Consider the following 27,179-nt stretch of genomic DNA (forward strand, 5'->3'; position numbering starts at 1 on the left):
TTTGAAAAGCATAGATTTTGTAATAATCATTTTTTGACAGCTGTAGAGGCAAGAGCTAGTGGTACAGGTATAACAAATACATACCGTTGCATTGAAGTAAGGTTAATTCGGTCAAAAAGCAATTTATTGTCAGCTGCAAAACAAGGATTTGTTCTCATGCTGTGGTGTAAGCAAGCCAGTCAGTGACATAGATGACTTAAAAGCAGTTTGATGATTGGGAGCATTTTAACTAAGACAAATTGCTAAGTGCTTTAGGCTACTAATATTGTCCAAGATGTCATAGAATGTCAGGGTTGGAAGGGACCTCAGGAGGTCATCTAGTCCAACCCCCTGCTCAAAACAGGACCAATCCCCAACTAAATCATCCCAGCCAGGGCTTTGTCAAGCCTGACCTTAAAAACTTCAAAGGAAGGAGATGTCAAGCTGTTGAACTGTTAAGTCTGGTTCATCTTATAGTGGGTTATTAGATTCTTCAATAAAAAAAATTACTTCTGCTTTTTGGAATTCATTACTGTTAAGTATTCTGTCTGAAGGAAATTACCACCAAAAGTGAAATTCAACACATGACCTCTTGGTTTAAATAGGTTTTCCAAATACAGGATCAGAGGTTCCCTCAAAACCCTAAAGGGTATTGTCCTCAGCTTTCTTTCATTTTGGCTCACACACACTCCCAATTTTGAAAGCCTCTAATATAAGAGCATAAGAATGGCCATACTGGGTCAGACCAAAGGTCCATCTAGCCCAGTATCCTCTCTTCCAACAGTGGCCAATTGCCAGGTTCTCCAGAGGGAATGAACAGAACAGGTAATCATCAAGTGATCCATTCCCGGTCGCTCATTCCCAGCTCTATCGTTTAATCCAACTATTATTGTGCTGGTTAGTATCTATTCATATAAAAACAGTGCTAAAACACCACAACTAAGATTAGGGACCCATTGTTCTAGGCACTCTACATATATAGAATCATAGAATCATAGAATATCAGGGTTGGAAGGGACCTCAGGAGGTCATCTAGTCCAACCCCCTGCTCAAAAGCAGGACCCATATCCAATTAAATCATCCCAGCCAGGGCTTTATCAAGCCTGACCTTAAAAACTTCTAAGGAAGGAGATTCCACCACCTCCCTAGGCAACGCATTCCAGTGTTTCACCACCCTCCTAGTGAAAAAGTTTTTACTAATATCCAACATAAACCTCCCCCACTGCAACTTGAGACCATTAAATCATAGAATCATAGAATATAAGGGTTGGAAGGGACCCCAGAAGGTCATCTAGTCCAACCCCCTGCTCGAAGCAGGACCAATTCCCAGTTAAATCATCCCAGCCAGGGCTTTGTCAAGCCTGACCTTAAAAACCTCTAAGGAAGGAGATTCTACCACCTCCCTAGGTAACGCATTCTAGTGTTTCACCACCCTCTTAGTGAAAAAGTTTTTCCTAATATCCAATCTAAACCTCCCCCACTGCAGCTTGAGACCATTACTCCTCGTTCTGTCATCTGCTACCATTGAGAACAGTCTAGAGCCATCCTCTTTGGAACCCCCTTTCAGGTAGTTGAAAGCAGCTATCAAATCCCCCCTCATTCTTCTCTTCTGCAGGCTAAACAATCCCAGCTCCCTCAGCCTCTCCTCATAACTCATGTGTTCCAGACCCCTAATCATTTTTGTTGCCCTTCGCTGGACTCTCTCCAATTTATCCACATCCTTCTTGAAGTGTGGGGCCCAAAACTGGACACAGTACTCCAGATGAGGCCTCACCAATGTCAAATAGAGGGGAACGATCACGTCCCTCGATCTGCTCGCTATGCCCCTACTTATACATCCCAAAATGCCATTGGCCTTCTTGGCAACAAGGGCACACTGCTGACTCATATCCAGCTTCTCGTCCACTGTCACCCCTAGGTCCTTTTCCGCAGAACTGCTGCCTAGCCATGTAGTGTGACAAAGCTCTGTCCTTGTCTCCGTGGGTCCTGCGTTTCCTGGGGGATTTCACTAGCCTCAGAGGCTCACTGTGACCCTCCCCATAACCCTTCTCTCTCTAGAGAGAAGGGTCACAGTCTACTGAGCCATTTTCATCATAAGCCAGAGAGGGAGGTGAAGAGTAGCTATCCTCCCTTGCACAGTCTCTGTTGTCTCCCAGTCTTAGTGATTAATCAGGGGTGCGGGGGAGATGGGGGGAGCCCAGGCCCCCCCTCTATTCAAGGGTCCAGCCCAGGGACCCTAATAGTATCCGCTATGGTAGCTGACCTTTTAGAAACATGACACGTACAATTCCCTGGGCTACTTCCCCCACAGCAGTCCCCACTTCCTCAGGCTCCACTTCACCCTTACCTCAGGGCCTCCTTCCTTGTGCCTGATATGGTGTGTACTGCTCAGTCTCTCCAACAGTGCAACTTCCTCCCACAGTTCCTGACATTTGCCCCCACCTGACTGGGAGGCTTTTAACTAGTTTCAGCCAGCCCCTGATTGGCTTCAGGTGTCCCAATCAACCTAGTGTTCTCCCTGCCTTCTGGAAAGTTCTTAATTGGCCCCAGGTGTCTTAATTGACCTGGAGCAGCTGCCATTTAACTTATCCTGGTACCAGGGATTTGTTTAGCCTGGAGCTAATATATCTATCTCCCACTACTTTTCTATAGCCATCTGGCCTTGCCCTGTCACAGTAGTTATAAACAGTCTCTGGTCCTAAGAATTTAGGCCAAGATTTTTAAAGGTATTTCAGCCCTCACAGTCTAAGTAGTTAAGAGATACAATTGATGGGAGAAATGGATTTTCATTAGTATTATCATTACTATTAATTATGCCCACATTATAGACGAGGAAATGAGGCACAGAGTGACTAAGGGACTTGCTCACGGTCACCCTGAGGTCTGTGGCAAAGCTGGGAACTGAATATCAAAATTCTATACATTTTTTTAATTTCTAAATTTCCCCAACATATTAAGATCATTTGTTGGTTTGTTGCTGACCCTTCGCTAAAATCTTGAGGAACCCCTTTATATTTTGAAAAAAAAAAATTAAATATTTGCTTTGGAATGTCTGCTATCTCCCTTTTCAGTGTGCATCAACTGACAATACACATATTACCCAAACATGAGATGCAGCTGAGTGGGGAAAGGCTGAGCCCTTGTACAAATGAATGGGGTTAGTACTATGATATTTGGCACCCTTTTTTCCCAGTTACTGTGTGTATATCACTAAGAGGCATAATGAACATATATGGTACAAATGCCAATAAGCTGCCACAAAACTCTTAATAAAGGCTATTATGCCACCAATATACTTGGAAAGGTCACTTTATAGACTGAAGTAGCCACTGCCTAACAAGGGGAAATATTGTGCATTGTACTGGGCAAAGCAGTGACTAAACACTCAATAGAAACAACCTGTTCATTTCTCTCCTTGCTAGGCAGTCAGGGGATACTTTGTTGACTCTTCAGAAAGCCTCGTTTCCAGGTAGCGTAAAGACCATATCCGCATAATTAATTATCAAATCAGTCAACAAACTATACAAAATAATATTCTCCCCAAAATAGCATTCATAAATGAAAATCCTTTGTACTTGAATAACTCCTTCCATCCTAGCATCTCAAAGTGTTTTAGAAACATTAATGAATTAAGTCTTACACGCATTATGTCTATTTTATTAACAAACCAAGACACAGACAGGTTAAGCAGCTTGCACAAAGTTATACAGAAATTCTTTTCTGAAGGGTGTGGTAATACCTAGATCTTCTGATCATGGAAAAGAGGGACATACTTGGTTTTGGGAGAGCGGGAGAAAAAGGCTGCTGATAAATGATTCAGACATAGAGACATGGACTGTTCACCAGGAGAACTTAAAATTCAATGCACAGTTGCAGGGATCACATATTTTTCAGCCTGTCCTGTAGTTTTTCACAGACTTAGGTGGGAGAATCCTATACTACAATACAGAAGCATCTGCCTCCATGCCTTGTGGGATCTTTTATCTCCACTTCTGTTCAGCACATTCACATTTTATACAGTGCTGGTTATGTTCAGGCTGCTGCATAAGTGACAGTAGTAATAGATGTTTGCAGTGCTGTTGTAGCCACATTGGTCTTAGGATGTGAGAGAGACAAGGTGGGTGAGGTACTGTTTTTATTGGACCAACTGCTGTTGGTGGAAGGTATAAGAGTTTAAGTTACACAGAGCTCTTCCTCAGGTCTGGGGAAGGAAACAGAAGTTCTGAACTAAATACAAGTTGGGACAGATAGTTAAGCAGAAGGGGTAATACATGTTGGAGGCAGACACTTAAAATGAAGTAGGCAATTGGGGGTTAGATTATTATGCATAAAGGATTTGAAGTAATACATTTTATATATTCCATAAGGAAACAGAAGTTAGACCTGTACTTAAATCATTTGAAATTTTACATGATTATTTATTGTTGTGGTTTTTTCTAAGTTCAGCCTAGATTCTCACTGCTGTACTTGACATTTTTCTGCTGTAATTTATTACTGGATGCAAAGTTCTCTAGGCAATTATCTTTGACCACATTAATTAAAAGAAAAGAAAAGAAAAAGGTTTTACACATAACACTCAATCTGTCTGGAGAAATACAATATAAAATATAGTAATCAAATGTAAAAAAAAATTTTTAAAAATTCACCAAAACACTCTATTCTCATAAGCAAAAAAGTGAGTCCATTTATTAACTAATGTGCCAGGCAATTTCATTCAGAATAACTCCACTAAATAAATCTAAAATATTTTTCTGATTCCCACTTTTTTCCCATAGACTTAATCTTCAAATAGCCTATCTGTTGTGTCTCTTTGTCTGTCTGGGTATGCTCTCTGGGATAGTATCTGAGTGCCCCACAAACTTAAATGCATTGTCTCTGAGACAATCCTATGAGGCGGGGGAAAACAGAATCATCTCTGATTTACAGATGTGGAACTGAAGCACAGATATATGAAGTGCTTTACCTAAGGTCACACAGGAAGTCTGTAAAACAGCCCGGAATTTAACCCAGGTCTGTTGGGTCCCAACTCCAATGCATTAACCACAAACCATTTTACCTCTCTGATAAGATTACACATTTGTAATCAGAAAAGGAGTACTTGTGGCACCTTAGAGACTAACAAATTTATTTGAGCATAAGCTTTTGTGAGCTACAGCTCACTTCATCGGATGCATTCAGTGGAAAATACAGTGGGGAGATTTTATATACACAGTGAACATGAAACAATGGGTGTTACCATAAACACTGTAATGAGAGTGATCAGGTAAGGTGAGCTATTACCAGCAGGAGAGAAAAAAAAGCTTTTGTAGTGATAATCAAGGTGGGCCATTTCCAGCAGTTGACAAGAACATGTGAGGAACGGTTTGCGGGGGGGGGGGGGGGAGATAAACATGGGGAAATAGTTTTACTTTGTGTAATGACACATCCACTCCCACTCTTTATTCAAGCCTAATGTAATGGTGTCCCGTTTGTAAATTAATTCCAATTCATCAGTCTCTTGTTGGAGTCTGTTTTTGAAATTTTTTTGTTGAAGAATTGCAACTTTTAGGTCTGTAATCGAGTGACCAGAGAGATTGACGTGTTCTCCGACTGGTTTTTGAATGTTGTAATTCTTGACATCTGATTTGTGTCCATTTATTGTTTTACATAGAGACTGACCAGTTTGACCAATGTACATGGCAGAGGGGCATTGCTGGCACTTGATGGCATATATCACATTGGTAGATGTGCAGGTGAACGAGCCTCTGATAGTGTGGCTGATGTGATTAGGCCCTATGATGGTGTCCCCTGAATAGATCTGTGGACACAGTTGGCAACGGGCTTTGTTGTAAGGATAGGTTCCTGGGTTAGTGTTTTTGTTGTGTAGTGTGTGGTTGCTGGTGAGTATTTGCTTTAGGTTGGGGGGCTGTCTATAAGCAAGGACTGGCCTGTCTCCCCAGATCTGTGAGAGTGATGGGTCGTCCTTCAGGGTAGGTTGTAGATCCTTGATGATGCGCTGGAGAGGTTTTAGTTGGGGGCTGAAGGTGATGGCTAGTGGCATTCTGTTATTTTCTTTGTTGGGCCTGTCCTGTAGTAGGTAACTTCTGGGTACTCTTCTGACTCTGTCAATCTGTTTCTTCACTTCAGCAGGTGGGTATTGTAGTTGTAAGACTGCTTGATAGAGATCTTGTAGGTGCTTGTCTCTGTCTGAGGGGTTGGAGCAAATGCAGTTGTATCGTAGAGCTTGGCTGTAGACAATGAGGACTTCCACCATGATTTCAACAATTTCCATCCCACCATCAACCTCAGCCTGAACCAGTCCACACAAGAGATCCACTTCCTGGACACTACAGTGCTAATAAGCCATGGTCACATAAACACTAACCTCTACCAGAAACCTACTGACCGCTGTACTTACCTACATGCCTCTAGCTTCCATCCAGACCACACCACACGATCCATTTTTTTTCTCCCCTGCTGGTAATAGCTCACCTTACCTGATCACTCTCGTTACAGTGTGTATGGTAACACCCATTGTTTCATGTTCTCTGTGTATATAAAATCCCCCCATTCTATTTTCCACTGCATGCATCAGACGAAGTGAGCTGTAGCTCACGAAAGCTTATGGTCAAATAAATTTGTTAGTCTCTAAGGTGCCCCAAGTACTCCTTTTCTTTTTGCGGATACAGACTAACAAGGCTGCTCCTCTGAAACCTGACATTTGTAATAAAGGCCTGTAGAATTTGCAAAGCCCACAAGAAAAATTCAGAACTTTCAGTTACCCAGAAGGATTCCAGTATAACTTTATAAGCTGGTCCAGTGAAAATTTTTCTTATCCATTCAAATTAATAGTGCTGTCACTTCACTTTATTCGCTTTTGCTCAGAATCATAGAATCATAGACTTTAAGGTGAGAAGGGACCATTATGATTGTCTAGTCTGACCTCGTGCACAATGCAGGCCACGGAATCTTACCCACCAAATCCTGTAACAACCCCCTAACTTATGTCTGAGCTATTGAAGTCCTCAAATCGTGGTTTAAAGACTTCAAGGAACTGAGAATCCTCCAGCAAGTGACCTGTGCCCCACGCTGCAGAGGAAGGCGAAAACCCCCCAGGGCCCCTGCCAATCTGTCCTGGGGGAAAATTCCTTCCTGTCCCCAAATATAGCGATCAGCTAAACCCCAAGCATGTGGGCAAGACTCACCAGCCAGACACCCAGGAAAGAATTCTCTGTAGTAACTCAGATCTCACCCCATCTAATATCCCATCACAGGCCATTGGGCATAACTACCGCTAGTAGTCAATGATCAGTTAATTGCCAAAATTAGGCTATCCCATCATATCATCTCCTCCATAAACGTATCAAGCTTTGTCTTGAAGCCAGATAGGTCTTTTGCGCCCACTGCTTTCCTTGGAAGGCTGTTCCAGAACTTCACTCCTCTGATGGTTAGAAACCTTCATCTAATTTCAAGTCTAAACTTCCTGATGGCCAGTTTATATCCATTTGTTCTTGTGTCCACATTGGTACTGAGGTTAAATAATTCTTCTCCCTCCATGGTATTTATCCCTCTGATATATTTATAGATACCAATCATATCTCCTCTCAGCCTTCTTTTAGTTAGGCTAAACAAGCCAAGCTCATGGAGTCTCCTTTCATAAGACAGGTTTTCCATTCCTCGGATCATCCTAGTAGCCCTTCTCTGTATCTGTTCCAGTTTGAATTCATCCTCCTTAAACATGGGAGACCAGAACTGCACACAATATTCCAGATGAGGTCTCACCAGTGCCTTGTATAACGGTACTACCATCTCCTTATCTCTACTGGAAATATCTCGCCTGATGCATCCCAAGACCGCATTAGCTTTTTTCACAGCCATATCACATTCATAGAATCATAGAATATCAGAGTTGGAAGGGACCTCTGGAGGTCATCTAGTCCAACCCCATGCCCAAAGCAGGACCAATCCCCAACTAAATCATCCCAGCCAGGGCTTTGTCAAGCCTGACCTTAAAAACTTCTAAGGAAGGGGATTCCACCACCTCCCTAGGTAATGCATTCCAGTGTTTCACCACCCTCCTAGTGAAAAAGTTTTTCCTAATATCCAACCTAAATCTCCCCCACTGCAACTCGAGACCATTACTCCTTGTCCTGTCATCTGCTATCACTGAGAATAGTCTAGATCCATCCTCTTTGGATCCACCTTTCAGGTAGTTAAAAGCAGCTATCAAATCCCCCCTCATTCTTCTCTTCCGTAGACTAAACAATCCCAGTTCCCTCAGCCTCTCCTCATAAGTCATGTGTTCCAGCCCCCTAATCATTTTTGTTGCCCTTCGCTGGACTCTCTCCAATTTTTCCATATCCTTCTTGTAGTGTGGGGCCCAAAACTGGACACAGTACTCCAGATGAGGCCTCACCAATGTCGAATAGAGGGGAACGATCACAATGGCAATGCCCCTACTTATACATCCCAAAATGCCATTGGCCTTCTTGGCAACAAGGGCACACTGTTGAATCATTGGCGGCTCATAGTCATCCTGTGATCAACCAATACTCCGAGGTCCATCTCCTCCTCTGTTACTTCCAAGTAATGCGTCCCTGTTTATAACAGAAATTCTTGTTATTAATCTCTAAATGCATGACCTTGCACTTTTCACTATTAAATTTCATCCTATTACTATTACTCCAGTTTACAAGGTCATCCAGATCTTCCTGTATGATATCCCGGTCCTTCCCTGTATTGGCAATACCTCCCAGCTTTGTGTTATCCGGAAACTTTATTAGCACATTCCTGCTTTTTGTGCCAAGGTCAGTAATAAAAAGATTAAATAAGATTGGCCCCAAAAACCGATCCCTGAGGAACTCCACTAGTAACTTCCTTTCAGCCTGACAGCACACCTTTCAGTAAGACCCATTGTAGTTTCCCCTTTAACCAGTTCCTTATCCACCTTTAAATTTTCATATTGATCCCCATCTTTTCCAATTTAGCTAATAATTCCCCATGTGGAACCGTATCAAATGCCTTACTGAAATCAAGGTAAATTAGATCCACTGTGTTCCCTTTCTCTAAAAAATCTGTTACCTTCTCAAAGAAGGAGATCGTTTGGTTTGACACGATCTACGTTTTGTAAAGCCATGTTGTATTTTGTCCCAATTACCATTGACCTCAATGTCCTTAACTACTTCCTCCTTCAAAATTTTTTCCAAGACCTTGCATACTACAGATGTCAAACTAACAGGCCTGTAGTTATCCGAATCGCTTTTTTTACCTTTCTTAAAAATAGGAACTATGTTAGCAATTCACCAGTCGTACGGTACAACCCCTGAGTTTACAGATTGATTAAAAATTCTTGCTAATGGGCTTGCAATTTCATGTGCCAGTTCCTTTAATATTCTTGGATGAAGATTATCCGGGCCCCCTGATTTAATCCCATTAGCTGTTCGAGTTTGGCTTCTACCTTGGATGTGGTAATATCTACCTCCATATCCTCATTCCCATGTGTCATCCCACCATTATCCCTAAGCTCCTCATTTGCCTCATGAGGCAAGACTGAGGCAAAGTATTTGTTTAGATATTAGGCCATGCCTAGGTTATCCTTAACCTCCACTCCATCCTCAGTGTTAAGAGGTCTCACTTCTTCTTTGTTTGTTTTCTTGCTTGTTTTTTCCTCTCCTGTAAACCTCATACCTGCCTTATTGGTCAGTAAATGGCCATTGAGTGCTGGGTCAAGTAATAGGAGAAAAAGTTCACTGTTCTTAAAAAGAAAAAAATTTTTTTTTCTGGACAAATACCACATTTTAAAAGCTGTTGTAAATTATGTAGTATAGCTTTCCAGTCCATTGATTAGTTCAGACTTGCATGATCCTTGGGTTGTGGACCAGGCTGACATCATGTACAGAGTCACCAAGCCATTGGGGATGGGGGGGGGGCGTTATTTCACCTTCCCCACAGCAGATTCATGGGGGGTAAAGGCTTAGTGGGGGTGAGCATGGAATGAGGGTTAGGCTATGGTGTTGCAACTCATTAAGTAAGTATGGGGAGGATGTCCAGTGCAGGTATTCCATAGGGAAGTGATACAGTGATCAGATAAATGGTTTTGAAAAGGATTTAAAGAAGGTATCTGTTAACGGAGCAGAAATGCGGGGGGGGGGGGCTCCTATGACTGGCATGGCAGGGAGCCAATCCTCCCCCTTTTAGCCCACCTTAACCCTCATTTGTGGGTGGGGGATGGTAAGGTCCCAGCAGCAGGTTGGCTGGGGATCAGGATGATGGAAGCCCCCCAGGTAGATATTGAAATAGAGCTGCTTGCACTGTACATTTTTATCTACCAGGTACTCTCAGACAGCTAATAATAAAGTTGAGGTCTAAGTAAAACCACATCCAGTGTCTCCTGTCCTCCTTATGGGAGGGAAACATTCCTTCCCAGCCCGCCCCTTACCCCCCCCCCAAGAAAACAGCTGCTAACGCAGTGCCCACAGCAGAGCCTGAGCAAACCTGGTATTTCGCCACTTTCATGTGTGGGAGGGTGGGTGCTGCTCTGCTTGGTCTGAGTGAAATAGAGGCTCCTCTCACCTGGCTTGCATCTGTATTATTTCTGCTCTCTTCCGGTCACCTGGTGGACGAGTCAGTGTCCCCACACTGACCTGCTCTGCATCTGCAGCAGCATCCCTGCCTCTGCTCTTAAAGAGGTATATCCCTTCCCCCAGCAGGCTAGACAATAGCCCTCCACTTAAGGTCCAGTGCAGTCATTTTTGTATTGCAAACTACTTTCCCTGGCAAAAATGTATCCTGTAGTTAAAGACAGTACCTACAATATGTATAGGTGGAAACACTTGACTCATTTCAGATCTCCTGTGTAGTTGACTGTTGAGTTATTGAAGAGCAATCTTATTCAATCATAATAAATTTTAGTAATTTTTTCTTTAAAAAAAAAATACCGAAAGCAGCTATTCCAATGTCAATAAATGTGCATGGATATGTCGTCTTTTGTGTGTGTGTGTTTGAAGTAAACAGCTTTCCCTCACTACAGTAGGTGAAAAGGGAGAAACTATCGGGATAGAATGGTAAGAGAAATGTAATAGCAATGTTGCTAAAACATCTCAAAAGGTGTCTCTTAAATAATTTATATTTTTTAATATTTAATTTTAGGAAAAGCCACTGACCAAATCTCTGCAACGAGGAGAAGATCCCCAGTTTGATCAAGTAAGTGATATCTAATGCAAGGACACTTCTTTCTTGTTGCTTCTGTTTCTCAGGACAAATTCTAGGTATTTGTAGGCTAGCCTAGTGTCCTCATAACATTACAATGATTTGCCATGCAGGCAATCAAAGTCTCTCATTCTACTTGAGGCTGTAGAACTGAAAGTGGTCTGTCTAATCATCTGCCTTAGGAATTAGGAGTAATTTCCATTTCTTCTAAGCTTAATATTGTTTGTCACTACAAGTTTTTAATTTTTTTTAGCACATTCAATATCTATGTATTATTTCCTGTGGATTTTTTCTGATGCGATTCGTGGGATGAACGTCATATCTTCGCGGAACATTCCAAACTGATGGACTTCTGGTTCAACGTTAGAAATAAGATGAAAAAGTTACATAAAGATGAAAGAGCTGTGCCCCAATTTCTATTTTATGCTGTTAGTAAATAAAAGCATTTCCTAAAATTAACCAAAGATTTTGGAATCCTTGTCACTGCAGACATTTTCTTCAGTTTTTTTTATCAGTAGGGCTGTGATCATGCATAATTTATGTACATGCTTAACTTCATGCAATGTGAGTGATCTCACAGACATTAAAGTCGGGCTCTACCTTACGAAGAGAGGGAAGAGCATCTTTGCGAACAGGCTGGCTAACCTAGTGAGGAGGGCTTTAAACTAGGTTCACCGGGGAAAGGAGACCAAAGCCCCGAGGTAAGTGGGAAAGCAGGATACCGGGAGGAAGCACAGGCAGGAACGTCTGTGAGGGGAGGGCTCCTGCCTCATACTGAGAATGAGGGGCGATCAGCAGGTTATCTCAAGTGCTTATATACGAATGCACAAAGCCTTGGAAAGAAGCAGGGAGAACTGGAGGTCCTGGTGATGTCAAGGAATTATGACGTGATTGGAATAACAGAGACTTGGTGGGATAACTCACATGACTGGAGTACAATCATGGATGGTTATAAACTGTTCAGGAAGGACAGGCAGGGCAGAAAAGGTGGGGGAGTAGCACTGTATGTAAGGGAGCAGTTTGACTGCTCAGAGCTCCGGTACGAAACTGCAGAAAAACCTGAGTGTCTCTGGATTAAGTTTAGAAGTGTGAGCAACAAGAGTGATGTAGTGGTGGGAGTCTGCTATAGACCACCGGACCAGGGGGATGAGGTGGATGAGGCTTTCTTCTGGCAGCTTGCGGAAGCTACTAGATCGCACGCCCTGGTTCTCATGGGTGACTTCAATTTTCCTGATATCTTCTGGGAGAGCAATACAGCGGTGCATAGACAATCCAGGAAGTTTTTGGAAAGCATAGGGGACAATTTCCTGGTGCAAGTGCTAGAGGAGCCAACTAGGGGGGGAGCTTTTCTTGACCTGCTGCTCACAAACCGGGAAGAATTAGTGGGGGAAGCAAAAGTGGATGGGAATCTGGGAGGCAGTGACCATGAGTTGGTTGAGTTCAGGATCCTGACACAGGGAAGAAAGGTAAGCAGCAGGACACGGATCCTAGACTTCAGGAAAGCAGACTTTGACTCCCTCAGGGAACGGATGGGTAGGATCCCCTGGGGGACTAACATGAAGGGGAAAGGAGTCCAGGAGAGCTGGCTGTATTTCAAGGAATCCCTGTTGAGGTTATAGGGACAAACCATCCCGATGTGTCGAAAGAATAGTAAATATGGCAGGTGACCAGCTTAGCTTAATGGTGAAATCCTAGCGGATCTTAAACATAAAAAAGAAGCTTACAAAAAGTAGAAGGTTGGACATATGACCAGGGAAGAGTATAAAAATATTGCTCGGGCATGTAGGAATGAAATCAGGAGGGCCAAATCGCACCTGGAGCTGCAGTTAGCGAGAGATGTTAAGAGTAACGAGAAAGGTTTCTTCAGGTATGTTGGCAACAAGAAGAAAGCCAAGGAAAGTGTGGGCCCCTTAATGAATGAGGGAGGCAACCTAGTGACAGAGGATGTGGAAAAAGCTAATGTACTCAATGCTTTTTTTGCCTCTGTCTTCACTACAAGGTCAGCTCCCAGACTGCTGCGCTGGGCATCACAACATGGGGAATAGATGGCAAGCCCTCTGTGGAGAAAGAGGTGGTTAGGGACTATTTAGAAAAGCTGGACGTGCACAAGTCCATGGGGCCGGACGAGTTGCATCCGAGAGTGCTAAAGGAACTGGCGGCTGTGATTGCAGAGCCATTGGCCATTATCTTTGAAAACTCGTGGCAAACGGGGGAAGTCCCGGATGACTGGAAAAAGGCTAATGTAGTGCCAATCTTTAAAAAAGGGAAGAAGGAGGATCCTGGGAACTATAGGCCAGTCAGCCTCACTTCAGTCCCCGGAAAAATCATGGAGCAGGTCCTCAAAGAATCAATCCTGAAGCACTTAGAGGAGAGGAAAGTGATCAGGAACAGTCAACATGGATTCACCAAGGGAAGGTCATGCCTGACTAATCTTATCGCCTTCTATGATGAGATTACTGGTTCTGTGGATGAAGGGAAAGCAGTGGATGTATTGTTTCTTGACTTTAGCAAAGCTTTTGACACGGTCTCCCACAGTATTCTTGTCGGCAAGTTAAAGAAGTACGGGCTGGATGAATGCACTATAAGGTGGGTAGAAAGTTGGCTAGATTGTCGGGCTCAGCGGGTAGTGATCAATGGCTCCATGTCTAGTTGGCAGCCGGTGTCAAGTGGAGTGCCCCAGGGGTCGGTCCTGGGGCCGGTTTTGTTCAATATCTTCATAAATGATCTGGAGGATGGTGTGGATTGCACTCTCAGCAAATTTGCAGATGATACTAAACTGGGAGGAGTGGTAGATATGCTGGAGGGCAGGGATAGGATACAGAGGGACCTAGACAAATTGGAGGATTGGGCCAAAAGAAATCTGATGAGGTTCAATAAGGATAAGTGCAGGGTCCTGCACTTAGGACGGAAGAACCCAATGCACAGCTACAGACTAGGGACCGAATGGCTAGGCAGCAGTTCTGCGGAAAAGGACCTAGGGGTGACAGTGGACGAGAAGCTGGATATGAGTCAGCAGTGTGCCCTTGTTGCCAAGAAGGCCAATGGCATTTTGGGATGTATAAGTAAGGGCATAGCGAGCAGATCAAGGGACGTGATCGTCCCCCTCTATTCGACATTGGTGAGGCCTCATCTGGAGTACTGTGTCCAGTTTTTGGCCCCACACTACAAGAACGATGTGGATAAATTGGAAAGAGTCCAGCGAAGGGCAACAAAAATGATTAGGGGTCTGGAACACATGACTTATGAGGAGAGGCTGAGGGAACTGGGATTGTTTAGCCTGCAGAAGAGAAGAATGAGGGGGGATTTGATAGCTACTTTCAACTACCTGAGAGGTGGTTCCAGAGAGGATGGTTCTAGACTATTCTCAGTGGTAGAAGAGGACAGGACAAAGAGTAATGGTCTCAAGCTGCAGTGGGGGAGGTTTAGGTTGGATATTAGGAAAAACTTTTTCACTAGGAGGGTGGTGAAACACTGGAATGCGTTACCTAGGGAGGTGGTGGAATCTCCTTCCTTAGAAGTTTTTAAGGTCAGGCTTGACAAAGCCCTGGCTGGGATGATTTAATTGGGGATTGGTCCTGCTTTGAGCAGGGGGTTGGACTAGATGACCTCCTGAGGTCCCTTCCAACCCTGATGTTCTATGATTCTATGATTCTAGGAAAGTCAAACATGTACGCGAGTCTTTTCAGGATTGGCCAGGGCCTATTGTTGCAAAAATAAGTACCCACTAAAGAAATGCGGTCGATAGGAAGGAAGATAATTAACAGAAATAAACTTATTTACTTCCTCTAATAGATTAACACATAAAATAGACCATTTGAGGAAAAACGGACCAAGTGGGATGAATTGGTTAAAAATAAATAATTTCATATATTAGATTTAGCTTTTTTCTTGTTTACTGCTTATATAAGAAAATAAATTCTACTGTCATCATTGCTGAGATAAAGATCAGAAAAAATATATAGTAATAAAAGATCTCAGGTTTATGTATATGCAGGATACCAGAACCCACAAAATCAATTCTTTAGGATACATTTAGTGAATCTCCTTTTAAACTGATACGGTTAACTTAAAAGTAATACTTATAAACAAACACATTTCTTTAATTATGTTACTGATTATACTTTAGATTACTCAAAATGAAAGAATTTTTAAAATGCAACTTGTTTGTGTCTATGCCTTATCTATTTTTATTATTTTTAATTTTTCTCAGTTTGCAAAATGAAAATCAGTTAATTCAGTTTCATTTTTGTTTATAATCAGTTTCTCTGTAATGACTTTGGTTGTAAACACTGCAGGGAAATATCTGTTTTTTAATGCAACTCTCTTGTGTTCATTGTGGAGACAATTCTGTAGGTCTTAAATGTTATTAAAACATAATTTACACAAAATTTTAATTATGGGCCTAATTTAAAAGGGAAAACTTGAAGATCTAGGCTCCAGCCTAAATCGCTTTCCTAACAAAATGAGGTAAAATTATTTAAAGGCCTGTAGGTGCTTTTGAATCCCAATGCCAATATTTTTGGTTCTGCAATCTCAACTTCCTATTTTTATGACTGTTTTCTTGTTCCCCTTGCTATGAGAGAAAAGACTCACACAGACAGAAGAAATTAAGTTATAAGAAATTACCTAATGAAGGCATCAATACATAAAATCCAGCAAAAATTTAAGCACATGCTTAACTTTATGCACTGTGACTACTCCTATTGACTTCATTCGGTAGTGTCATCAGCAGGTTTCTCATGTGCCTAAGTATTATCTGCAGGATCAGGACCTAAGGGTTAAGCAAATTGTGTTCCTTTATTAGGATAAATTAAAATTCTTATGCATCTCCTAGCTGTTGCTACAGTGACAGTTTGAACAGCACCTGTTAAGTCAACGTTGATTAATGAGGACATACGGTGCTTACTAGAGTATTTCCAAGTTGTAACAGATGTTGAATCTGAAACTGGTGGAGTGGGGGAGAAAGATAAAGACATAAACAAGCTTTGAAATACATAGCAGTTGTATACAATTCTAACTGCATATCTGTCCCTATATATATTATGTACAGAGCTGGTAGCAAAGTCTGTAGTTAAGCATGCTTGACACTTCCTGTTACAAGACCCTGTTTTCAGTTGGTTATAACTTTGACAGCCTTTAAAACTGTCCAGGCTGAAATTTTCCAGGCCAGCTGTCTGCCTCAGGCAGTATTATCTGAGAAAGTTTCAGCCAAAATGGTATAGCCATTTCTAAGAATGAGATTAGGGAGAAACACATTGTTTTGTCCATGTTAAAACATTCTTAAAACTCTTTTGCATAGAAGTATTAGTGCCTCTGTGCTTTGGAGCAGGGACTTGAAGCTTGGAAGGGTAATTGGCTTAGTCTCAGGGATGTGTCTCTTACCATCCTCATGAAAATCTGCCCAAATTTGGCCAAATTATGTAAGTCTTTAAGTATGTCTACTTTAAGTATGTCAGAGGTGTGACTGCAGCATGATTAGACATACCCCAAGATGGCTTTTATCTAGCCAATTCAAATAAGAATAGCAGTGAAGCTACAGCAGCATGGGCTGCCACTTGAGTATGTACTTCTATGTCTACACCCCAATTAAGCAACCGCGGCTCGCCATGTCAGCTGCGTTGGGTTTGCAGGGCTCAGTCTGAGGGACTATAAAACTGCAGACTGTCCCTTCTGGCATCCACAGCTGATTGGTCCCTCCTTTGCAGCTGCTGGGTCCCACCCTCCCAGGTCCAGGCTCCCAGCCCTGGGGAGAGGGAGAGTCACGCAGGGAGGCGCTGTCAGATGGGCTGGCAATGCATCCTGGGACTGCACCTGCTGCCCTGCCACCGTGACAGGGAGTGAGACTGCCCCCCACCTTGAGAATGAGGCTGCAGGTATCCCCTCCAGCACTCCCCAGGTAACCCTCCAAGTACACACACACACCCCTCCAGCACCCCCAACTATAGCCTCCCGGCTCCCCCATTCCCTCCCCCAGCAGTGTCCTCTTTTGGGGAACCCGAGATACGATAACCCTAATATGTCAGAGGGATCGCTGTGCAGATCTAAAAACAGAAGCCTATTTCTTTTATGTTTTAAATGTAATAAATGTAAGTCAAGGAAACCATCAAACTAGAAAATAGAAACTAAAATAAATAAGAGGCTAAACAATATGCTAATTAGGCTCAACAGCTGTCCATTGTTTATGACAACTTTGAGGTGGTGGATAATGTGGTGATAATCACCAGCAAAATCAGTATTCCCACTCCATAGTATGTCTGCAAGAGATGGTACATGAGTAATCACATCAGTATTATGATTGCATTCATCTTCCTGAACAGCTGCATTACTTTAGTTGACCCTCTTTGTTTTCATTTTTTCCCCTTTGCTTCTTCAGTCTCACACAGCAGCCCTGTTCACTAGCGGTAGGGTACACAACAGAGAAAGGATGAGGAGATTATGTTTACAGGAGGACCTTGGCAGCTGGTGTGGGCCCTTAATCACAGATTTGAGTATAAAACAATGTGGAAAGAACCACTTCAGGAGACAAATTCAAGGGTCATAGGTTCAAAAGTTAATTTACAGTACACTAAAAATAAATGTTATTTTGTTTAAAATTTATCTTGGTGCCAAAATACCTATCAGCGCTCCAAAATCAAGGCAAAGTAGGTAAAAACACCCATCAATAAACTCACGATGCTGAGCTGGTTTTTGAACTGAGACCACAAACCATTACTAACAGGTCTAATTTTATCCTTACCAGCTTTAAGAATTTCCCTTTATCTACATATTTCCAGAGACTTTTAGGTGCACAATACTGCCATGAGAGAATACTGCTTAGAACTAAGATGCTACTAAAAGAAACCTACACTATCAGAAAGCCACTGTTTGCTCTTCATATTGAATCTCGGTCCTTTTCTCATGAGGGAACTAGCTTTTTTTGAAAGGGTGGCCTTTTCAGAAAGAAGGTGATTTATGTGTCTCAAAGGCACTTATAGGATGTAACTGCCTCGGATAAGAGCACAATGCAACACATCATCTTCTACTACAGTCTATAGAATTTGAAGAAGAAATTTTTTTTAGTTTCTCTTCTCGTTTTTAAATATTAGGGGTGAAATCATGGTCCCACTGAAGTCAATGGGGGTTTTACCATTGACTCCAATGACCCAGGGTTTCATCCTAGGTCTTACTTTATTAAGGCCTGTTTTGCTTATGGATATAGACCTTTATTTTCTGTAAATTTGGCCTATTTTCCCTACTGTAAAATGAGTGAAGTGCAAGAAACCTTTAACAAAGGAAAAGCATTCTTATATAACTGTGAGTATCCTAAATATATCTAAGAAGATAACATGTGACTGAATTCTGCTCTCAGTCATACTGGTGTAAATGCAGAATAACTCCACTGACTTTTTGAGTTATTTTGCATTTATACCAGCATGATTGAGAGCAGAATTTGTCCTATAGTATGCAAGACAAAACAATCATTCTAAGTCTGTATTATTAAAATGACAGTAAAATTCATATGTATGAAAACATGTTATAAGCAAAATGAAAAAAATAGAAGCTAAGTTCCAAAATATTAATGATATAATTGGAAATTGAGCTAGTAGTGAATATAACTGCTGTTAAATTTATCACTTTTATGGTAAAATAACATTTGAAATATAAAAATGCAGATTAATTCAGTCATTAGTATACTATCAACACATTTTCTTTCATTTTCAGTTGAGCAGTATAATAAGACTTTTATGAAAAACTGTAGAAGTTGTAGCAAACTATCTAAAGCAAAGTTTCATTAAATTTATTTTTTCAAATTATGCCAAAATAAATATTAAGGAAGCATTTACATAAAGAGCATTTAATGCTCTATGAACACAGGGTTTAAACAGATCTGTGCTTGTGTAGCCCCGATATCCTTAAGCTGAACAGTATGTCGTTCATTTATGATGGAATAACATGATCATGCAACAAGAACATATTTGTACATCTGTACACTCCCTTTCAGCAACAGCACAGACCTAGAATTCATCTCACCGCTGGATTTGCTTCCCATAAATTAAGGAGTTGAGTAAGCAACATTCTGGCTAGACTTTCCTCCCTTCCTGTTCTGTGAGAACCAGGTCTTTGCAAATTCCACCCTTCCTTCCTGCCTTAAAAGAGCAATGACAGAAAGATTAAAAAAGCTATATTGACCTTTTATCCATATTAAAGACACCTACTCTAAATTTACCAGTGAAAGTATGTCATGTGGGTATTTACAATGAATTACTTTGACTTTTTATGGTGAGTGAAATCATTATAACTGAGATTTGAAGAACAGCACTGACGCACACTACGGGGAATGTGCAGTTACACCTAATTCAGCTACATAGAGCTGAATTTTATGATTTAAGATATTTCTGTGTCAATTATGCATTTTTCCTTATGGGCACGACAGTTACCATGAAACACACAATTTTCCGAAAAGAGTATTAATCTTTCAAAATGAATTATCCACACATTGGTATTAGCCTTCATAATTAACTATTAATAAATAACATTCAAGTAGTGTCCTTACGGGTGCTGCACTTCAAGTGTGCATATCCCCACATGCTTTTAATCAGAGATTTTAGTTATCTGTGTCCATTCCCTTCACATCTTCGTACCCTGCACTGAGGCTATCTAGCGCTGCTGTAACAGCCTTTCCTTCCCCAGTTGAAGGATTCTTAGTGTTTGCTTACTCAACAACTCTAAGGTGTATCAAAGCATTGAGGAACCTTTTCCCTCAAGGGAAAGACCTCACTCCAGCTTGGGATCTCAGTCTAATTTTCAGATGTCTCACAAGACCTCCCTTTGAACCAATGGCTACCTGCTCTTTACTGAACATGTCTATGAAGAGGCCTTTTTTGGTAGCCATCACATTAGCCCAAAGAGTCAGAGAAACTGGGGCCTTAATGGTAGATCCTCTTCAAGGACAAGATTCCCGTATGTCCGCATCCTAAATTCCTACGTAAGATGTCATCTGAGTTTCATTTTAATCAGTCCATTCATTTACCACGTTCTTCCTCAAAAATCACATAATTCCAAACAGGAGGCTTCCTTCCATACCTTAAATGTCAGAAGAGTGTTGGCCTTCTATCTAGATAGAACCAAACCACTTTGGAGGTCTCCTGTTTGTTTCCATTGCAGAAAGATCTAAAGGATCCCCAGTCTCCACCCAGAGGCTATGAAGGTGGATAGCTGAGTGTGTTATTGCATGTTATGATGTGGCGAGCATTCAAACTCCTTCTAGGATATTAGTGCACTCTACAAGGTTGCAATCAACATCTATGGCATTACTTAAAGATGTTTCAGTATCTGAGATCTGCAGAGCCACTACACCATCTTCAGTACATACCTTCTCCAAGCACTATGCCTTGGTCCATGCCTCTAGATCCAATACATCAGCTGGCCATGCACTACTGTCTTCAGTTCTGGACCCGATTATGAAGATCCCTCTTCCCTGCAGAGATACTGCTTGGGAGTCATCTGATGTGGAGCACCCATAGGGACACTCCTCGAAGAGGAAGAAGTTACTCACCCTGTGCAGTAACGTAGTTCTTCAAAATGTGTGTCCCCAGGGGTGCTCCATTAACTGCCCTCCTTCCCCTCTGCTTCAGAGTTTCCTCTGTGGGACTTTGCAGTAGAGAAGGGCTGAGAACAGTTCACTCACAAAGCCCTATGTAGCATTGGTGCGGGGCATGAGGACATGAAGGATGTATACACAGTCCGAACAGATATTGCTAACGAAAATCTCTGATTGAAAGCACCTGGGGCACACGGGCACTTGAAATGAAGCACCCATAGGGAGACACATCTCAAAGAACTGCACAGGGTGAGTAACCGCTCCTTTTCTTGCAGTGCATACAATATCTGAGAAAATCTAAACCCTCGTTTATTAAAAAGTAAATGAAAAAAATGTACTGAATTATTCTTGTCTTCTTATACATCAGGCAGTAAAGTGGCTCTGAAAATGCCCATCAATGGAAGCTCCATGAGGTCTCTGTGTGATTGACGAGCACAAATTTAAAAAGGTGTGGCTTCTGTAAAAGGCTGCATTAGTTTTCCTCATCTGCCACGACTTCTCCATGCTGCATGCACATCAAAATCTGGTAGCTCTTATCCTGATAGCCTCAGACACTAATTTGGCAATGGTGAATGATGTAAAAAAGACTGGCAAGAACATACATAAGAGTCCCCAACTTTTGAGTAGGCAAGCTGTTTACTACTTTTTATTTGGCAGCTATGTCGGTCATCCCAGCAGACATTTAACAATATGTGCTGCTCATATGATCTAATACTAGAAAGTAATAATTATTAAACAACCATATACCATATGCCATATATAGCTCTCCAATGTAGGGTGGATAATTTCCAGACAGACACCATATGTAGTACACTGGGTAATATTAAACATACATATGTAATGGGAGAGAGCTCTCAATCACTTTTAAAAACTAAAGCTAAATTCCTCAAGAAATTTTCTGTAGTCTACACCATAACAGAGTTGAGCCAACAGCTTCAAATAAGATCAGCCTCACTCCTGAACCTTCACCAAAACTTGAAACAAAATTGACTCAACCATTTTAGGAGGTTTTCTTAAACGTGGTTGTCTTTTTCCATGTTTGCATTCCTCTGGGCTTCCATATTTTGGCTGGGATTAGGAGCGGACGTGCTTCACCCCCTTCACATAACACAAGAATTTGGGATCACACTGTGAAATTAATAGGCAGTAAGCTTAAACAAAAGGAAGTACTTCTTTACACAATGCATAGTTAATATGTGGAACCCATGGGATGCTGTGAAGGTCAAAAGTATAACTGGGTTAAAAAATGTAGATAAGTTCACAGAGGATAGGTCCATCAATAGTTACTAGCCAAGATGGCCAGGGATGCAGCTTCATGCTCTGGATGTTCCTAAACTTCCAACTGCCAGAAGCTGGGACTGGATGACAGGGGTATGGATCATTCAAAACTGCCCTGTTCTGTTCATTCCCTCTGAAGCATCTGGCACTAGCCGCTGTCAGAAGACAAGATACTGGATGAGTTGGACCATTGGTTTGACGCAGTATGGTCATTCTTATGTTCTTACCCTGAAATCTGCGAGAGTTCTCATGAGATTTCCAGCCTGATGCTGCAGAACCAATAGGTCTAGATAACTCAGGTTAGGTACCAAAACTTTTGAATTTGTATTTGAATGGAACTTTTTGAGGCTTTCCCATTGCTTGTCATGAACTTTAAGTAACTTCTGGTGGTGAACCTTTTGTTCATACTTGAAGTGAATAATATAAATCTGTTGAATCAGAGTTAGTAGTAAATGGGAGAAAGAAACTTCATTTGGAAGAGTATTTTGCCTTTTAGGGTTTAGCTTGGTTCTGCGGGGAATCATAAATAAAGAGCTCTGCAACTGATACTTCTTGATTCAGTTGGCAGAGTAGCTTTGGGTGCTCATTTATGTGGCATTATGACCTGGTGCCAACTTGAGCAGTACAGAAATCTATGAAAAAGTATGTAGTGAAAATATGTACTTGTTTTTTTAAAGTAGCTTTTCACTAAAAATACAAAAAAAGAGCAAGACATCAGCAGTACTACTAATCTATCTCATGATTTTGTATTTGTAACTGTCTCACTTCCCATTGCACCGAGAATTTCCTTATCTTCCAGATCCCTCATAAAAAGTCACCTCTTCCACAAAGCTTTTGTGTGATGCTCATTAATGCTCATTAATGACATGTCTGCCCTTTTTCATTTTTGGCCTCTTTCTGTGTATTGTATTTGGATGGATGATGTGTAAACTCTTTGAGGCAGGAACCTTGTCTTTTTACAGGTTCTTTAAAGGGTCATGTACATTTATAGTGCTATATTAATTAATAATAAACATTAATGGCAGCTATACTAGAAAAGAACGTGTTATAAACAACTGGGGTGAAAAATAGGTTTCTCTCTGGAGTGCATAGAAAACATAATTTAAATTTGCTTGCTGCTTTTCTGCTATATACATTTCCCAGTCTGGGTACTTTATTGTTATGAAGCATCACATCTTGTTACAGTATTTTTGATATGACAATTGATAGCCATTGAAATTATTAATTCAATGCAAAGTTGAATATGTTTGTGCAAGTTCTTATTTTTAAATTGAGAACAACATTTCCATGTTCCTACACCTTCCCTTCAAAAAAACTGAATCAAAAGGTATAATGGGTGCTCTGAAAATGGGATCTCTGCATGAGTTTTATACTCTGGCCCAACCAGTGTTATTTTAATTATTATTTATGAGTAACAAAAATTGGTGTGACACTCTGCAGAAATAACTTTTTCAAGCTTTAGAAAGTAAGATAAAATTGTCTAAGCTGTAATTTGATAGCATCCTGAATTGATAGTGATTAGCATTTTGAGCTGACAACATTGTTTATATCCTTTACGTGCTTATCTGAATGCTTATGCTTCAGGACTTTAGTATAATTTAATGCGAACTACTGTAATATTTTATCATTGAAGGCCCCTGACACAACACCAAATTACAATGTCTTCATACCAACTTCCAGTTATTGGTATCATATATCAAATAATAAAATGTGTTGAAACAGCTGGACTGAAATATATATGCTTTTCTAGAAAGAATAATACATTTGTAGAAATGTACTATTTTTACACAGGCAATAGGTATAATTTTTTTGTTTAACATGATTAAATTCTAGCCCATAAGTTCTAGTCCATGATGTCTGAATACAATTGCAAATAGTAATAATATTTAGCACTTTTCATCCTGAAAACATTTCACAAACGTTAAGCCTCGTAAGATGACTGTGAAGTAGGTTAGTTCTGCATCTAATCAAAAATCTGCAATTCTATAATGAAATAAATCAGAATTTAGGTTAAATTGCATTTCTGAATGAGTTGTGTCATTCCATAAAGGCTGTTATAAATTATTTTACTACAGTTTGGGAACAATGTTGTTAGGTTAGGTGTTAGAATAGGAAATTTGACCTCCTTTGGTCTATTCCTGGCTTAGACACTGACACTCAATAGGCTTGAGCTTGCAAGACTTTCAGCTGTCAGGACTTGATCTAGCAAAGCACTTAACTAGATGCTTAACTTAAGCATGTGGGTATCCTAACGGAGTTAATGGCACTACTCACACATTTTAAGGTAAGCACATGCGTCACTGCTTTTTTGGGCCAGGGCCAGAGTGCTCATCACTTTGCATGTCCTCTGGCTTCTGGCAAATCACAATGTCTAGGTTCAGCAATTCATCCATCTGTAAAATGGACATATATCCTTACCTTGGAAGATCTTCAGACACCATGGCGGGGAACATGGTATAAAAACTTAGGCCTAGTCTACACTACAAACTTAGAGTGACACCAGATGCTTTATGTGGACCTAATAATCTATGCATCTGCACTATTAGGTCCCTTCTGCTGACCTAACTCGCCTGTTACGTCAACTTAATTACTCCACCTCCACAAGAGGCATATCGCTTAATTCAATGTTGATGGGTCAACAGAGAGGCAGTGTAGACGCAGCGTGTGTAAGTCACCTGAATTGGCCTCCACGAGGTGTCCCGCAATGGTCTGCTGTGACTGCTCTGGTGATCATTTTCAACTCCACAGCACAGCAGCCAGGTATACAGGAAACAGCCCCTTCCCTCTTAAAGATTCTTCCCAAGGTGTTGCAAGATGTAATTAATGTTTTTAATGCACTTTGATATTAGATGAAAGGCACTATAAAAGTGCAAACCATTTTACAGTTCTGTTTGTATGTGTGTGTGGATAAAGAACATTAAGGCGCATTGCTGGTGGCAAAAATAAAAAATTCAAACGGAGATAAAAACAAGAAAGAGCAAGTTTAACCTTTAAGTATGAACTTACAGCCCTGTTTGAAGGAGAAGATAAAGCACGAATACTATCTGAATTATTATGTTTTTCCCATAGGTAATAAGCTCAATGAGCTCTCTTTCAGAGTATTGCCTACCCTCTATTCTGCGCACTCTTTTTGATTGGTATAAAAGGCAAAATGGCATAGAAGATGAATCTCATGAATACAGACCAAGAACAAGCACTAAATCCAAAAGGTACACTCTTGAATAAGCATAATTTAGATTCTAAGATGTAGTGTATTACATTTAAGCATTCAGCTTCTGTTATACTCTTTATTTAAGTGGCTTTTCAGGCACAGAAATTTTGGAAAACAGGAATTTCAGGAAAATTCTGGTATTGGGTGACATTTCTGAATCAAGTTTTTGTATATCAATTTGAATAATCACTTTTTAGCTGAATAATCAAAACAAATGTCTAAATATTTAAAGGGCACTGTCAAGATTCTTGGGCTCTAAATACTACCTACCTGTATTATAACATACAACCATTTTATTCTTCACATCAAGTTTATAGGAGTCCACCCCCAGGCCACCTGAAGAAGGAGTCCAATATTCTTACAATTAAAATTATGCTCCTGGATGATCCCATATCAACCAGAGTATTGGTCCTTCCCACCATTTTGAATGTTGTGAATGCCATTTAAATAGTGCTTTTCATCTATTGTGTCCGTCTGCTTTACTCTTGTGAGAAGGTACTGTACTGACAATAATCTCCAAGCACATCAGAGAGCAGGATTGTTATAGAGTTAGTATGCTGCTTGTTCACAGGAATAGAACAGATGTGTTAAGTAACAGTAAAAAACACTCCGGGTTGCATACTTGCTTTCTCATATACATATACCAAAACACTGCAAAGAGCTCACTTGGAAAGCTCTAGCACAGTGGTCTTCAACCTTTCCAGACTACTGTACCCCTCTCAGGAGTCTGATTTGTCTTGCATACCCCAAGTTTCACCTCACTTAAAAACTACTTGCTTACAAAATCAGATATAAAAATACAAAAGTGTCACAGCACACTATTACTGAAAAATTACTTATAAAATATATCAATTGAAATATAAGAATGGTACCTATATTTCAGTGTATAGTGTATAGAGCGGTAAAAACAAGTCATTGTATGAAATTTTACTTTGTACAGACTTCACTAGTGCTTTTTATGTAGCCTGTTGTAAAACTAAGCAAATACCTAGATGAATTGATGTACCCCCTGGAAGACCTTTGTGTACCTCCAGGGGTACACATACACCTGGTTGAGAACCATTGCTCTAGCAAATATTAACCTGATCCCAAATAAGTAATATATGATATTGTATGTTAATGTTTTATTGTAACTTTGCCTCAATGAAGTTTCAAAACAAAACAAAAAAAAAAACCCAACAGTGCTACCTAAACCTCATATGATGTAATTGATTCTTGTGTTTTAGGGAACTAGATAATAGCCTGTATCTGAGGTCTGCTCTTAGCAGAGATTTTTTTAGAGAGTTTTTAGTACAATTTTATTCTTTGAAAACTACAACTGCTTGAAAAGTGGCCAATAATTACTGAAGTCAATTGGAGCTGTGTGGGGCCTACTAGAACTTTAGTTCATCAATGAGGGTATAAGATTAGCATTTCATTTCATAGATTTTTATGAAAAATACACTTGATTTTCTCAGATTATTGTAGACTAGCAGACAAGATCGCACATCCCTTATACTCATCCTAATCAAGGAAAGCACTAAGCACATGGTTAATTTTAAGCACAAGTAGCCTACTAGAAGTCAGTGAGATTATTCATGTACATGAGAACTGTACTGATCTTTACTGTTTTCTCAGAAAAATATCCTACTTAAATTAGTGGGAGTTTTGACTGAGAAAGGATACAGGATTAGACCTCTGGGGATTAATAGCCATACACTTAAAAGTTCAATTTTTCTCATGACAACTTTAAAACTGAGCAAACAATCAACGTTCACCTGAAGATTATTTAGATTGGAACATTTCTTGTACATGTTTTATATAGCATCCAGCATACAGTTAGCATTAATAAATAATGAAAGTAGAAAGCTAAGGAAGATATAGAAAGAGGATGCTGGCTGCTTGTGGATTCTCAACCAGCTGAAGGCATAAAAAAGACAGATAATGTCTGGTTTATTATCCAAT

General features: G+C 40.7%; 1 protein-coding gene across 8 annotated transcripts in view; it reads left to right on the forward strand.

Moving 5' to 3' along the window:
* The window catches only part of FRY (FRY microtubule binding protein), a 375,793-nt gene that overhangs the window by 163,420 nt on the left and 185,194 nt on the right, over window positions 1-27,179 (forward strand). For all 8 annotated transcript variants that reach the window (XM_048847137.2, XM_048847131.2, XM_048847143.2 and 5 more), the window contains 2 exons: window positions 11,107-11,160; window positions 25,094-25,233. In XM_048847137.2, the coding sequence (XP_048703094.1) occupies window positions 11,107-11,160; window positions 25,094-25,233 (194 nt within the window). The remainder of the gene's footprint in view (window positions 1-11,106; window positions 11,161-25,093; window positions 25,234-27,179) is intronic.

This window comes from Caretta caretta, chromosome 1 (assembly GCF_965140235.1).
Source record: "Caretta caretta isolate rCarCar2 chromosome 1, rCarCar1.hap1, whole genome shotgun sequence".
Lineage (NCBI taxonomy): Eukaryota > Metazoa > Chordata > Testudines > Cheloniidae > Caretta > Caretta caretta.